The sequence below is a fragment of the Eleutherodactylus coqui genome, chromosome 1, assembly GCF_035609145.1.
Source record: "Eleutherodactylus coqui strain aEleCoq1 chromosome 1, aEleCoq1.hap1, whole genome shotgun sequence".
NCBI classification, from domain to species: Eukaryota; Metazoa; Chordata; class Amphibia; order Anura; family Eleutherodactylidae; genus Eleutherodactylus; species Eleutherodactylus coqui.
Window position 1 is genome coordinate 529,038,839 of NC_089837.1, and position 17,049 is coordinate 529,055,887.

Below are 17,049 nucleotides of genomic sequence, written 5' to 3' on the forward strand. Positions count from 1 at the left end.
CACTTGCCCAACAGTCGCCCCATGTAAATGGACCTTTAATTTTTGGCTTGTAATACCGTGTCTGGCCACATGGTGCACTATTACATAGGTTAAACTATTAATATTTTGCTTGTAATACCATGTTTACCCACATGGTGTACTGATACATATGTTTTGCTTGTTATACCATATCTGACCACATGGTGTGCTGTTACATATCCTAAACTAATAAGGGAGATGGAATAAAACCTCTACAGTGCTACCTATTGGAAATGCCTCCAATAGGTGGCACTGTGGAGGTTTTATTCCATCTCCCTTATTTGCATATTACCCAGAGGAGCATGCATGACCATCTAGGTGCTCTCCCTAAGAATAAAAGATAGCGTTTCTGACCCCTATCCTAAACTATTGATCGGGAAGGGTATGATTTCTCCTTAAGGAGAGCGCCTAGAAGGTGTATGAAGAGACTTCCATGCTCCTCTGGGAAATGCAAGTAAGGAAGCTGAATGATACGTCTGCAGGGTATCACTTCCATAGGCCTCTCACTAGCCAAGCCAGAAACCTACTGCACACTAATGGGGCAGGGACCCGAAACGGCTGTCTGTGTATGGATTCTGGCTTGGGTTTCAATGGTCGCATCCCGGACATCAGGGCAGCAGCAGGATATCTGATGATCATAGAGCAATGCAGACTCATCGTTCCCACAGGTGAATCCGCTCTCAGTCCCTTGCGAGAAAAATGCGTTACGTCTACGGAAAACTGAAGAATGGGTTTTGAGAACCATGAAGCAGCAGCCGGTGATCTCCTCGTGTCTCACTATCATGGAGGGCTCTGCGGAGCGAGGACCCACACAGTGATTATGGGGTGAGTGACTCCTCGCCATCTGCAGTCAGGGGAATCGTCGCCTCGCCCTTATCTGCCGCACCAGGCAGCCGCGGGTCTGTCAGCCATGAACCCACCTTGCTTATCCGGGGGAAGCGGCGCTGCCAAACTGCTCATCCGCTGCCCCAAGAGCTCGGAGGGGGTCAGTCCACTGCATTCAATCCTCTTCCGGAGCAAAACAGAATCCCTAAGATAAAGACAGCGGTCAGTCCAGAAGAGTCAAAGGAATACAAGGCTGTTACATCTTCTACTGAGTCGTTATATCAGTTTCTGGGAGGTCTGGGGGGAAAACCAATGTGGCCGCCATCCATAGACTTTGTTAAGTGCTGGCCTGGAGCTATGTCTGTTATTATACCCCAGTCACATCCAAAGCTGCAGTCACTATTCCGCTCTTACATCATGTTTTATACTCCAGTCACATCCAGAGCTGCAGTCACTATTCTGCTCTTACATCATGTCTTATACTCCAGTCACATCCAGAGCTGCAGTCACTATTCTGCTCTTGCATCATGTCTTATGCTACAATTGCACCCACAGCTGTATTCACAATTTTACTATCACCTCAGGTCTTATACACCTGTCCCATCTAGAGCTGTATGTAAAATTCAACAGTTATATTATGCTGCATACTCCAGTCACATGCAGAGCTGCATTCAAAAACTGTTGTGATATTAGGAGTTCCACACCTACAATCACAATTCTGCTGCTACACTTGATGATTTATACAGAGCTGAATTCAGACTCTTACAGTAACGTCATGGATATACTCTGGTCACATCAAGAGCTGTATACACACTTTTGCTATTATACATCTTATACTCCAGTTACTTCCACTGCTGTATCCACAACTGTGTCATCAAGTTTTATTCTCCAGTTTCATCAAGAGCTGCATTCACAATTCTCGTTAACTGTAACGGTACCAGACATCAGTGCAATAAGGAAACTTAAAGGCATTGAGAAAGAGGAAGAGTTGTCTGTAGGCACCTTTTACTCCAGTCACACCCAAAGCTAAAAAAAAACACATTTGCAAAATGTCCTAAACAACAAACCGCATTGGAGGTGCGGATCGGCCAAACAATAGACAAGAGCGCAAACAAAATCATGAATCAGCGCAATTCTGGTACTAAAGTCAATGATATATGACGCTTTTATGAGCGGTAAATCACGGACATGGCCGCCATGAGGGAGCCGATTAATATTACAGGCGGTGTCAGCGCTCCGGTCCGCACTCCATGTTACGTAACCAGCTTGTGATTTTATATATTTAACGGCCCGAGTTTATATAATTTGTCACTGACATTAAAAGCTAAGAGTGGAGCCGGCGGCGGTCACACCGGCCATCAGCTTATTACACATTATAGAGTCTGCCGCCGCCGCTGATGATGAAGTGTGGGGGCTAAAGAACAGGATCCAGGTGAGAACTGTTTAGCACCTCAGCTTGTCGCTTCCCTGATCCCTGTTTAATAGTGTGAATGGCGGAAACAAAGTGATGCTTAATCATCTGTACAATCTGAGAGCAAGACTTCTGAGAGGATTACTTACAGCACAAGAAACAAGATAAAGACGAGGGAGGGAGAGAGAGCAAGAACTGCAAAACAGTAACTGCTGTAATACTGCCCCCTGTCTACAAGAATACAACTACCATAATACTGCCCCCCGTGTACAAGAATATAACCACTATAATACTGCCCCCTATGTACAAGAATATAACTACTATAATACTGCCCCCTATGTATAAGAATATAACTACTATAATACTGCCCCCTATGTACAAGAATATAACTACTATAATACTGCCCCCTATGTACAAGAATATAACTACTATAATACTGGAGAAAAATGTACATGAATATAACTACTATAATACTGCCCCCTATGTACAAGAATATAACTACTATAATACTGCTCCCTATGTACAGGAATATAACTACTATAATACTGCTCCTATGTACAAGAATATAACTACTATAATACTGCCCTCTATATACAAGAATATAACTACTATAATACTGCCCCCTATGTACAAGAATATAACTACTATAATACTGCCCCCCTATGTACAAGAATATAACTACTATAATACTGCCCACTATGTACAAGAATATAACTACTATAATACTGCTCCTATGTACAAGAATATAACTACTATAATACTGCCCTCTATGTACAAGAATATAACTACTATAATACTGCTCCTATGTACAAGAATATAACTACTATAATACTGCCCCCTACGTACAAGAATATACCTACTATAATACTGCTCCTATGTACAAGAATATAACTACTATAATACTGCCCCCTATGTACAAGAATATAACTACTATAATACTGCCCCCCTATATACAAGAATATAACTACTATAATACTGCCTCCTATGTACAAGAATATAACTACTATAATACTGCCCTCTATGTACAAGAATATAACTACTATAATACTGCCCCCTATGTACAAGAATATAACTACTATAATACTGCCCCCTATGTACAGGAATATAACTACTATAATACTGCTCCCCTATGTACAGGAATATAACTACTATAATACTGCCCCCTATGTACAAGAATATAACTACTATAATACTGCCCCCTATGTACAAGAATATAGCTACTATAATACTGCCTCCTATGTACAAGAATATAACTACTATAATACTGCCCCTATGTACAAGAATATAACTACTATAATACTGTCCCCTATGTACAAGAATATAACTAGTATAATACTGCCCCCTATGTACAAGAATATAACTACTATAATACTGTCTCCTATGTACAAGAATATAATTACTATAATACTGCCCCCTATGTACAAGAATATAACTACTATAATACTGCCCCTATGTACAAGAATATAATTACTATAATACTGCCCCCTATGTACAAGAATATAACTACTATAATACTGTCCCCTATGTACAAGAATATAATTACTATAATACTGTCCCCTATGTACAAGAATACAACTACTATAATACTGCCCCCTATGCAAAAGAATATAAATACTATAATACTGCCCCATATGTACAAGGATAAAACTACTATAATACTGCCCCCTATGTACAAGAATATAACTATTATAATACTGCCTCCTCTGTACAAGAATATAAATGCTATAATACTGCCCCCTATGTACAAGAATATAATTACTATAATACTGCTCCCTATGTACAAGAATATAATTACTATAATACTACCTCCTATGTACAAGAATATAACTATTATAATACTGCTTCTATGTAGAAGAATATAACTACTATAATACTGCCCCCTATGTACAAGAATATAACTACTATAATACTGCCTCCTATGTACAAGAAGAAAAATCCTATAATACTGCCCCTATGTACAAGGATATAACTAGTATAATACTGGTCCTATGTACAAGAATAAAACTACTATAATACTGCTCCCTATGTACAAGAATATAACTACTATAATACTGCCCCCTATGTACAAGAATAAAACTACTATAATACTGCCCACTGTGTACAAGAATATAACTACTATAATATTGCCTCCTGTGTACAAGAATATAACTACTATAATACTGCCCCCTATGTACAAGAATATACCTACTATAATACTGCCCCCTGTGTACAAGTATATAACTACTATAATACTGCCTCCTATGTACAAGAATATAACTACTGTAATACTGCCCCCCATGTACAAGAATATAACTACTGTAATACTGCCTCCTATGTACAATTCTATAACTGTTATAATACTGCCCCCTATGTACAAGAATATAACTATTATAATACTGCTCCTAGGTACAAGAATATAACTACTATAATACTGCCCCCTATGTACAAGAACATAACTACTATAATACTGCTTCCTATGTACAAGAATATAAGTAATATAATACTGCCCCCTATGTACAAGAATATAACTACTATAATACTGCCCCCTATGTACAAGAATATAACTACTATAATACTGCCTCCTATGTACAAGAAGAAAAATCCTATAATACTGCCCCTATGTACAAGGATATAACTACTATAATACTGCTCCCTATGTACAAGAATAAAACTACTATAATACTGCTCCCTATGTACAAGAATATAACTACTATAATACTGCCCCCTATGTACAAGAATATAACTACTATAATACTGCCCTCTATGTACAAGAATATAACTACTATAATACTGCCACCTATGTACAAGAATATAACTAGCATAATACTGCCCCCCTATGTACAAGAATATAACTACTATAATACTGCCCCCCTATGTACAAGAATATAACTACTATAATACTGCCCCCTATGTACAAGAATATAACTACTATAATACTGCCTCCTATGTACAAGAATATAACTACTATAATACTGCCTCCTATGTACAAGAATATAACTACTATAATACTGCCCCCCTATGTACAAGAATATAACTACTATAATACTGCCCCCCTATGTACAAGAATATAACTACTATAATACTGCCCGCTATGTACAAGAATATAACTACTATAATACTGCCCCCTATGTACAAGAATATAACTACTATAATACTGCCTCCTATGTACAAGAATATAACTACTACAATACTGCCCCCTATGTACAAGAATATAACTACTATAATACTGCCCCTATGTACAATAATATAACTACTATAATACTGCTCACTATGTACTAGAATAAAACTACTATAATACTGCCTCCTATGTACAAGAATATAACTACTATAATACTGCCTCCTATGTACAAGAATATAACTACTATAATACTGCCTCCTATGTACAAGAATATAACTGCTATAATACTGCCCCCTATGTACAAGAATATACCTGCTATAATACTGCCCCCTATGTATAAGAATATAACTACTATAATACTGCCTCCTATGTACAAGAATATAACTACTATAATACTGCCCCTATGTACAAGAATATAACTACTATAATACTGCCCCCTATGTACAAGAATATAACTACTATAATACTGCCCCTATGTACAAGAATATAACTACTATAATACTGCCTCCTATGTACAAGAATATAACTACTATAATACTGCCCCTATGTACAAGAATACAACTGCTATAATACTGCCCCCTATGTACAAGTATATACCTGCTATAATACTGCCCCCTATGTACAAGTATATACCTGCTATAATACTGCCCCCTATGTACAAGAATATAACTACTATAATACTGCCCCCTATGTATAAGAATATAACTACTATAATACTGCTCCCTATGTACAAGAATATAACTACTATAATACTGCTTCATGTACAAGAATATAACTATTATAATACTGCTCCCCATGTACAAGAATATAACTACTATAATACTGCTTCATGTACAAGAATATAACTACTATAATACTGCTGCTATGTACAAGAATATAACTACTATAATACTGCTCCCCATGCACAAGAATATAACTACTATAATACTGCTTCATGTACAAGAATATAACTACTATAATACTGCCCTCTATGTACAAGAATATAACTACTATAATACTGCCTTCTATGTACAAGAATATAACTACTGTAATACTGCCTTCTATGTACAAGAATATAACTAATATAATACTGTCCCCTATGTACAAGTATATAACTACTAGAATACTGTTCCTATCTACAAGAATATAACTGCTATAATACTGCTTCTATGTTCAAGAATATAACTAGTATAATACTGCCCCCTATGTACAAGAATATAACTACTATAATACTGCCCTCTATGTACAAGAATATAACTACTATAATACTGCTTCTCTGTACAAGAATATAACTACTATAATACTGCCCCCTATGTACAAGAATATAACCACTGTAATACTGTCCCCTATGTACAAGATAATAACTACTATAATACTGCCCTCTATGTACAAGAATATAACAACTATAATACTGCTCCCTATGTACAAGAATATAACTGCTATAATACTGCCCCCTATGTACAAGAATATAACTACTATAATACTGCCCCCTATGTACAAGAATATAACTACTATAACACTGGCCCCTATGTACAAGAATATAACTTCTATAATACTGCCCCTATTTAGAAGGATATAACTACTATAATACTGTCCCCTATGTACAAGAATATAACTGCTATAATACTGCTCCCTATGTACAAGAATATAATTACTATAATACTGCCCCCTATGTACAAGAATATACCTACTATAATACTGCCCCCTGTGTACAATAATATAACTACTATAATACTGCCTCCTATGTACAAGAATATAACTACTGTAATACTGCTCCCCATGTACAAGAATATAACTACTATAATACTGCCTCCTATGTACAAGACTATAACTGTTATAATACTGCCCCCTATGTACAAGAATATAACTACTATAATACTGCTCCTAGGTACAAGAATATAACTACTATAATACTGCCCCCTATGTACAAGAATATAACTACTATAATACTGCTTCCTATGTACAAGAATATAAGTAATATAATACTGCCCCCTATGTACAAGAATATAACTACTATAATACTGCTTCCTATGTACAAGAATATAACTGCTATAATACTGCCCCCTATGAACAAGAATATACCTGCTATAATACTGCCCCCTATGTATAAGAATATAACTACTATAATAGTGTCCATATGTGCAAGAATATAACTACTATAATACTGCTCCCTATGTACAAGAATATAACTACTATAATACTGCCCTCTATGTACAAGAATATAACTACTATAATACTGCTCCCTTTGTACAAGAATATAACTACTATAATACTGCCCTCTATGTACAAGAATATAACTACTATAATACTGCTCCCTTTGTACAAGAATAAAACTACTATAATACTGCCCTCTATGTACAAGAATATAACTACTACAATACTGCCTCATATGTACACGAATATAACTACTATAATACTGCTCCCTATGTACAAGAATATAACTACTATAATACCACCTGTATGTACAAGAATATAAATACTATAATACCACCCGTATGTACATGAATATAACTACTATAATACTGCCTGCTATGTACAAGAATATATCTACTATAATAACACCTGTATGTACATGAATATAACTACTATAATACTGCCCCCTATGTACAAGTATTTAACTACTAGAATACTGTTCCTATCTACAAGAATATAACTACTATAATACTGCTTCTATGTACAAGAATATAACTAGTATAATACTGCCCCCTATGTACAAGAATATAACTACTATAATACTGCCCTCTTTGTACAAGAATATAACTACTATAATACTGCTTCTCTGTACAAGAATATAACTACTATAATACTGCCCCCTATGTACAAGAATATAACCACTATAATACTGTCCCCTATGTACAAGATAATAACTACTATAATACTACCCTCTACGTACAAGAATATAACTACTATAATACTGCTCCCTATGTACAAGAATATAACTACTATAATACTGCCCCCCTATGTACAAGAATATAACTACTATAATACTGCCCCCCTATGTACAAGAATATAACTACTATAATACTGCCCCCTATGTACAAGAATATAACTACTATAATACTGCCTCCTATGTACAAGAATATAACTACTATAATACTGCCTCCTATGTACAAGAATATAACTACTATAATACTGCCCCCCTATGTACAAGAATATAACTACTATAATACTGCCCCCCTATGTACAAGAATATAACTACTATAATACTGCCCGCTATGTACAAGAATATAACTACTATAATACTGCCCCCTATGTACAAGAATATAACTACTATAATACTGGCCCCTATGTACAAGAATATAACTTCTATAATACTGCCCCTATTTAGAAGGATATAACTACTATAATACTGTCCCCTATGTACAAGAATATAACTGCTATAATACTGCTCCCTATGTACAAGAATATAATTACTATAATACTGCCCCCTATGTACAAGTATTTAACTACTAGAATACTGTTCCTATCTACAAGAATATAACTACTATAATACTGCTTCTATGTACAAGAATATAACTAGTATAATACTGCCCCCTATGTACAAGAATATAACTACTATAATACTGCCCTCTTTGTACAAGAATATAACTACTATAATACTGCCCCCTATGTACAAGAATATAACTACTATAATACTGCCCTCTTTGTACAAGAATATAACTACTATAATACTGCTTCTCTGTACAAGAATATTCCTACTATAATACTGCCCCCTATGTACAAGAATATAACCACTATAATACTGTCCCCTATGTACAAGATAATAACTACTATAATACTGCCCTCTATGTACAAGAATATAACTACTATAATACTGCTCCCTATGTACAAGAATATAACTACTATAATACTGCCCCCCTATGTACAAGAATATAACTACTATAATACTGCCCCCCTATGTACAAGAATATAACTACTATAATACTGCCCCCTATGTACAAGAATATAACTACTATAATACTGCCTCCTATGTACAAGAATATAACTACTATAATACTGCCTCCTATGTACAAGAATATAACTACTATAATACTGCCCCCCTATGTACAAGAATATAACTACTATAATACTGCCCCCCTATGTACAAGAATATAACTACTATAATACTGCCCGCTATGTACAAGAATATAACTACTATAATACTGCCCCCTATGTACAAGAATATAACTACTATAATACTGGCCCCTATGTACAAGAATATAACTTCTATAATACTGCCCCTATTTAGAAGGATATAACTACTATAATACTGTCCCCTATGTACAAGAATATAACTGCTATAATACTGCTCCCTATGTACAAGAATATAATTACTATAATACTGCCCCCTGTGTACAAGAATATAACTACTATAATAGTGTCCATATGTGCAAGAATATAACTGCTATAATACTGTCCCCTATGTACAAGAATATACCTACTATAATACTGCCCCCTGTGTACAAGAATATAACTACTATAATACTGCCTCCTATGTACAAGAATATAACTACTGTAATACTGCTCCCCATGTACAAGAATATAACTACTATAATACTGCCTCCTATGTACAAGACTATAACTGTTATGATACTGCCCCCTATGTACAAGAATATAACTACTATAATACTGCTCCTAGGTACAAGAATATAACTACTATAATACTGCCCCCTATGTACAAGAATATAACTACTATAATACTGCTTCCTATGTACAAGAATATAAGTAATATAATACTGCCCCCTATGTACAAGAATATAACTACTATAATACTGCTTCCTATGTACAAGAATATAAGTAATATAATACTGCCCCCTATGTACAAGAATATACCTGCTATAATACTGCCCCCTATGTATAAGAATATAACTACTATAATAGTGTCCATATGTGCAAGAATATAACTACTATAATACTGCTCCCTATGTACAAGAATATAACTACTAGAATACTGCTGCTATGTACAAGAATATAACTACTAAAATACTGCCCTCTATGTACAAGAATATAACTACTATAATACTGCCCCCTATGTACAAGAATATAACTACTATAATACTGCTTCATGTACAAGAATATAACTAGTGTTATACTGCTCCATGTACAAGAATATAACTACTATAATACTGCTCCCTTTGTACAAGAATAAAACTACTATAATACTGCCCTCTATGTACAAGAATATAACTACTATAATACTGCTCCCTTTGTACAAGAATAAAACTACTATAATACTGCACTCTATGTACAAGAATATAACTACTATAATACTGCTCCCTATGTACAAGAATATAACTACTATAATACCACCTGTATGTACAAGAATATAAATACTATAATACCACCCGTATGTACATGAACATAACTACTATAATACTGCCTGCTATGTACAAGAATATATCTACTATAATAACACCTGTATGTACATGAATATAACTACTATAATACTGCCCCCTATGTACAAGTATATAACTACTAGAATACTGTTCCTATCTACAAGAATATAACTACTATAATACTGCTTCTATGTACAAGAATATAACTAGTATAATACTGCCCCCTATGTACAAGAATATAACTACTATAATACTGCCCTCTTTGTACAAGAATATAACTACTATAATACTGCTTCTCTGTACAAGAATATAACTACTATAATACTGCCCCCTATGTACAAGAATATAACCACTATAATACTGTCCCCTATGTACAAGATAATAACTACTATAATACTGCCCTATATGTACAAGAATATAACTACTATAATACTGCTCCCTATGTACAAGAATATAACTACTATAATACTGCCCCCTATGTACAAGAATATAACTACTATAATACTGCCCCCTATGTACAAGAATATAACTACTATAATACTGGCCCCTATGTACAAGAATATAACTGCTATAATACTGCTCCCTATGTACAAGAATATAACTACTATAATACTGCCCCCTATGTACAATAATATAACTACTATAAAACTGCCCCCTATGTACAAGAATATAACTACTATAATACTGCCCCCTATGTACAAGAATATAACTGCTATAATACTGCTCCCAATGTACAAGAATATAATTACTATAATACTACCTCCTATGTACAAGAATATAACTATTATAATACTGCCCCCTATGTACAAGAATATAACTACTATAATACTGCCTCATATGTACAAGTATATAACTACTATAATACTGCCCCCTATGTACAAGAATATAACTACTATAATACTGCCTCCTATGTACAAGAATATAACTACTATAATACTGCCCCCTATGTACAAGAATATAACTACTATAATACTGCCTCCTATGTACAAGAAGAAAAATGCTATAATACTGCCCCTATGTACAAGGATATAACTACTATAATACTGGTCCTATGTACAAGAATACAACTACTATAATACTGCTCCCTATGTACAAGAATATAACTACTATAATACTGCTCCCTATGTACAAGAATATAACTACTCTAATACTGCCCCTATGTACAAGAATATAACTACTATAATACTGCCCCCTATGTACAAGAATATAACTACTAGAATACTGCCCCATATGTACAAGAATATAACTACTATAATACTGCCCCCTATGTACAGGAATATAACTACTATAATACTGCCCCTATATACAAGAATATAACTACTATTATACTGCCCCATATGTACAAGAATATAACTACTCTAATACTGCTCCCTATGTACAAGAATATAACTACTATAATACCGCCCCCTATGTACAAGAATATAACTACTATAATACTGCTCCCTATGTACAAGAATATAACTACTATAATACTGCCCCCTATGTACAAGAATATAACTACTATAATACTGCCCCCTATGTACAAGAATATAACTACTATAATACTGGCCCCTATGTACAAGAATATAACTGCTATAATACTGCTCCCTATGTACAAGAATATAACTACTATAATACTGCCCCCTATGTACAATAATATAACTACTATAAAACTGCCCCCTATGTACAAGAATATAACTACTATAATACTGCCCCCTATGTACAAGAATATAACTGCTATAATACTGCTCCCAATGTACAAGAATATAATTACTATAATACTACCTCCTATGTACAAGAATATAACTATTATAATACTGCCCCCTATGTACAAGAATATAACTACTATAATACTGCCTCATATGTACAAGTATATAACTACTATAATACTGCCCCCTATGTACAAGAATATAACTACTATAATACTGCCTCCTATGTACAAGAATATAACTACTATAATACTGCCCCCTATGTACAAGAATATAACTACTATAATACTGCCTCCTATGTACAAGAAGAAAAATGCTATAATACTGCCCCTATGTACAAGGATATAACTACTATAATACTGGTCCTATGTACAAGAATACAACTACTATAATACTGCTCCCTATGTACAAGAATATAACTACTATAATACTGCTCCCTATGTACAAGAATATAACTACTCTAATACTGCCCCTATGTACAAGAATATAACTACTATAATACTGCCCCATATGTACAAGAATATAACTACTATAATACTGCCCCCTATGTACAAGAATATAACTACTAGAATACTGCCCCTTTATACAAGAATATAACTACTATTATACTGCCCCATATGTACAAGAATATAACTACTCTAATACTGCTCCCTATGTACAAGAATATAACTACTATAATACCGCCCCCTATGTACAAGAATATAACTACTATAATACTGCCGCCTATGTACAAGAATATAACTACTATAATACTGCCTCCTATGTACAAGAATATAACTACTATAATACTGCCCCCTATGTACAAGAATATAACTACTATAATACTGCCGCCTATGTACAAGAATATAACTACTATAATACTACCCCCTATGTACAAGAATATAACTACTATAATGCTGCCCCCTATGTACAAGAATATAACTACTATAATACTGCCCCCTATGTACAAGAATATAACTACTATAATACTGCCGCCTATGTACAAGAATATAACTACTATAATACTACCCCCTATGTACAAGAATATAACTACTATAATGCTGCCCCCTATGTACAAGAATATAACTACTATAATACTGCCCCCTATGTACAAGAATATAACTACTATAATACTGCCTCCTATGTACAAGAAGAAAAATGCAATAATACTGCCCCTATGTACAAGGATATAACTACTATAATACTGGTCCTATGTACAAGAATACAACTACTATAATACTGCTCCCTATGTACAAGAATATAACTACTATAATACTGCTCCCTATGTACAAGAATATAACTACTCTAATACTGCCCCTATGTACAAGAATATAACTACTATAATACTGCCCCATATGTACAAGAATATAACTACTATAATACTGCCCCCTATGTACAGGAATATAACTACTATAATACTGCCCCTATATACAAGAATATAACTACTATTATACTGCCCCATATGTACAAGAATATAACTACTCTAATACTGCTCCCTATGTACAAGAATATAACTACTATAATACCGCCCCCTATGTACAAGAATATAACTACTATAATACTGCCGCCTATGTACAAGAATATAACTACTATAATACTGCCCCCTATGTAGAAGAATATAACTACTATAATACTGTCCCCTATGTACAAGAATATAACTACTATAATACTGCCCCCTATGTACAAGAATATAACTACTATAATACTGCCACCTATGTACAAGAATATAACTACTATAATACTGCCCTCTATGTACAGGAATATAACTACTATAATACTGCCCCCTATGTACAAGAATATAACTACTATAATACTGCCCCTATGTACAAGAATATAACTACTATAATACTGCCCCATATGTACAAGAATATAACTACTATAATACTGCCCCCCATGTACAAGAATATAACTACTATAATACTGCCCCCTATGTACAAGAATATAACTACTATAATACTGCTCCCTATGTACAAGAATATAACTACTATAATACTGCCCCATATGTACAAGAATATAACTACTATAATACTGCCCCCTATGTACAAGAATATAACTACTATAATACTGCTCCCCATGTACAAGAATATAACTACTATAATACTGCCCCCTATGTACAAGAATATAACTACTATAATACTGCTCCTATGTACAAGAATATAACTACTATAATACTGCTCCTATGTACAAGAATATAACTACTATAATACTGCCCCCTATGTACAAGAATATAACTACTATAATACTGCTCCCCATGTACAAGAATATAACTACTATAATACTGCCCCCTATGTACAAGAATATAACTACTATAATACTGCCCCCTATGTACAAGAATATAACTACTATAATACTGCTCCTATGTACAAGAATATAACTACTATAATACTGCCCTCTATGTGCAAGAATATAACTACTATAATACTGCTCCCTATGTACAAGAATATAACTACTATAATACTGCCCCCTATCTGTGGAGACCACTTTATTCTGGGTGTATATGCGGTGCTCCTGGGTGTCATACATAGTGTAGCGGTTGTGACCGTAGATTGGCGGTGCGTCACTGTGACATCTGGGGGGTAAGTAGCTCCTTGGTGATCCCCACTTGTCCTCAGTTTTTGGTTTTGATTTTCCTTTGTTTCTCTGATTCCCTCCGCTCGGATGATGACATATGCCTCTCATTCTCCGGTAATATGGTCAGACTGGCGCAAGTCGGGGGAGGGGAGCTTCTCAGCTTGGACACTGATCATATAAGAAACAGATGATTCTCTCTCCTGAGCGTATCAGATGAGAAGCGGCGTCTGCTTCCTCTCATCCCGCTTCATCCATCACACAAATGAGACACTTCACTGCACATTATTTTCTTCCAGGAATCAATTCCATTCAGTGACAGCACACTGGTGCCGGAAATTATGGCACCTGGGACGCCATGATATACACATCACGGTCACATCTGTAGTATCCGTCATACCCATCTACATATATGCACACAGGGGGCAGGAGAAGCTCTGAGCCCCAACACAAACCAGGTACATTGGTCGCCAATCATCAAAGACCTCTAATAAAGTGTAGTTAAATAATGAAATTCTAGCTACCTGTAGCCAGCACTAGGGGGCGCTCACCACATACACATAAACACATTGACCTCAGAATAAGAGCATATGCAGTTCACTCCTTGGATGGCAGCTGGGCTTGTGGGAGCATACCTTGATTTTTTTTGCCAAAATGTTAGCGTTGCCTCTTCAGTCAATGCGGCTCAGTGGTTAGCACGGTTGCCTTCCAGTACGGTGGTCCTAAGTACAAATCTCTTCAAGAGCAACATCTGCATGGAATTTGAAAAACTCCTCACATGTTGTCCTTGACCACATTTGAACGAAGATGTCCAGCACCATAAGGCAACAGTGCTAACCACTGTACCACCATGCTTGGTTTCCTTCTCTGGAGGAGGAGAAGACAGAGTAACACAAAAAAAACAACATAAAACTCCATGCAGATGTTGTCCTTGACCAGATATGAGCCTAGAACTCCAGCACTACAAGCCAGCAATGCTAACAATAGTCATTATTTCTACTTTCTCTCCTCCTTCTGCCTTTGGTTTTCCACTTCTAAAGAGAAGAAAGAGTAGAAGAAGAAGGAGAAGGAGAAGGAGAAGAAGGAGTAGAAGAAGAAAAAGAAGAAGGAGAAGAAGAAGGAGGAAAAGGAAAAGAAGAAGACAGAGGAGGAAATGGAGAAAAAGAAGGAAGACGAGAAAAAGGAGAAGAAGAAGGAGGAGGAGGAGGAAAAGGAGAAGAAGAAGAATCGGGAGAAGGAAAAGAAGAAGGAGGAGGAGGAGGAGGAGGAGGAGAAGGAGAAGGAGGAGGAGGAAAAGGAGAAGAAGAAGGAGGAGGAAAAGGAGAAGAAGAAGGAGGAGGAAAAGGGGAAGAAGAAGGAGGAGGAAAAGGAGAAGAAGGAGGAGGAGGAGGAAAAGGAGGAGAAGAAGAAAAAGAAGGAGAAGAAGAAGATTGAAGAAGGTGGTGGAGAAAGAGAGGGAGAAGGGAGGAGAAGTAGAAGAGGGAGAAGAAGACCATAAGTAGAAGAAGGTTGAGAAGAAGAATAAGAAGATGCAAATAAGTAGAAGAAGGTGGAGAAGAAGAATAAGATGATGCAAATAAGTAGAAGAAGGTGGAGAAGAAGAAAAAAAGTAGATGGTTGTGGAGAAAGAGAAGGAGGAGGAGAAGTAGAAGAGGGATAATGGAAGAGGAGCAGAAGGAGAAGAAGAAAAATAGAATAAGGGGAAGAAGAAGGGAAGGGGGAAAGGGAAGGAGAAGAAGTAAGAGAACGAGAAGATCCCCCTGCCTTCTCTTTCTTACTTTCCTCTGGAGGAGGAATGAAGCAATGAAGTAAGCATGTGGCTCAGTGGTTAACACTGTTGCCTTGCAGTGCTGGAGTTATAGGTCCACATCTGACCAATCATAACATCTGTATGAAGCTTTTGAAAGTCCATGCAGATCTGGTCCTTGATGAGTTTTGACCCAGGACCCCAGCACTGCTTGGCCATCGTGGACCCTCTGGAGGCCAAATTATTATTAAACCTGATTTTTTTTCCCATTGACCTTACTGGATCCCGGGATCGGGTCGTCCCAATTCCTCATTACTGCCGCCCTCCTAACTATCACTTATCTGCAGACCAGAAGCTACTTATCTCCACTACAAATTGCCTAAACGCTAATTGGTTGCCGCCACGCACGATGCCCGTTGATA

At 35.8% G+C, this 17,049-nt stretch overlaps 1 protein-coding gene across 4 annotated transcripts in view; it reads right to left on the minus strand.

Moving 5' to 3' along the window:
• PDE2A (phosphodiesterase 2A) overlaps positions 1 to 17,049 on the minus strand; it is a 386,975-nt gene that overhangs the window by 125,514 nt on the left and 244,412 nt on the right. For all 4 annotated transcript variants that reach the window (XM_066588384.1, XM_066588383.1, XM_066588382.1 and 1 more), the window contains one exon: positions 939 to 1,048. In XM_066588384.1, the coding sequence (XP_066444481.1) occupies positions 939 to 1,048 (110 nt within the window). The remainder of the gene's footprint in view (positions 1 to 938; positions 1,049 to 17,049) is intronic.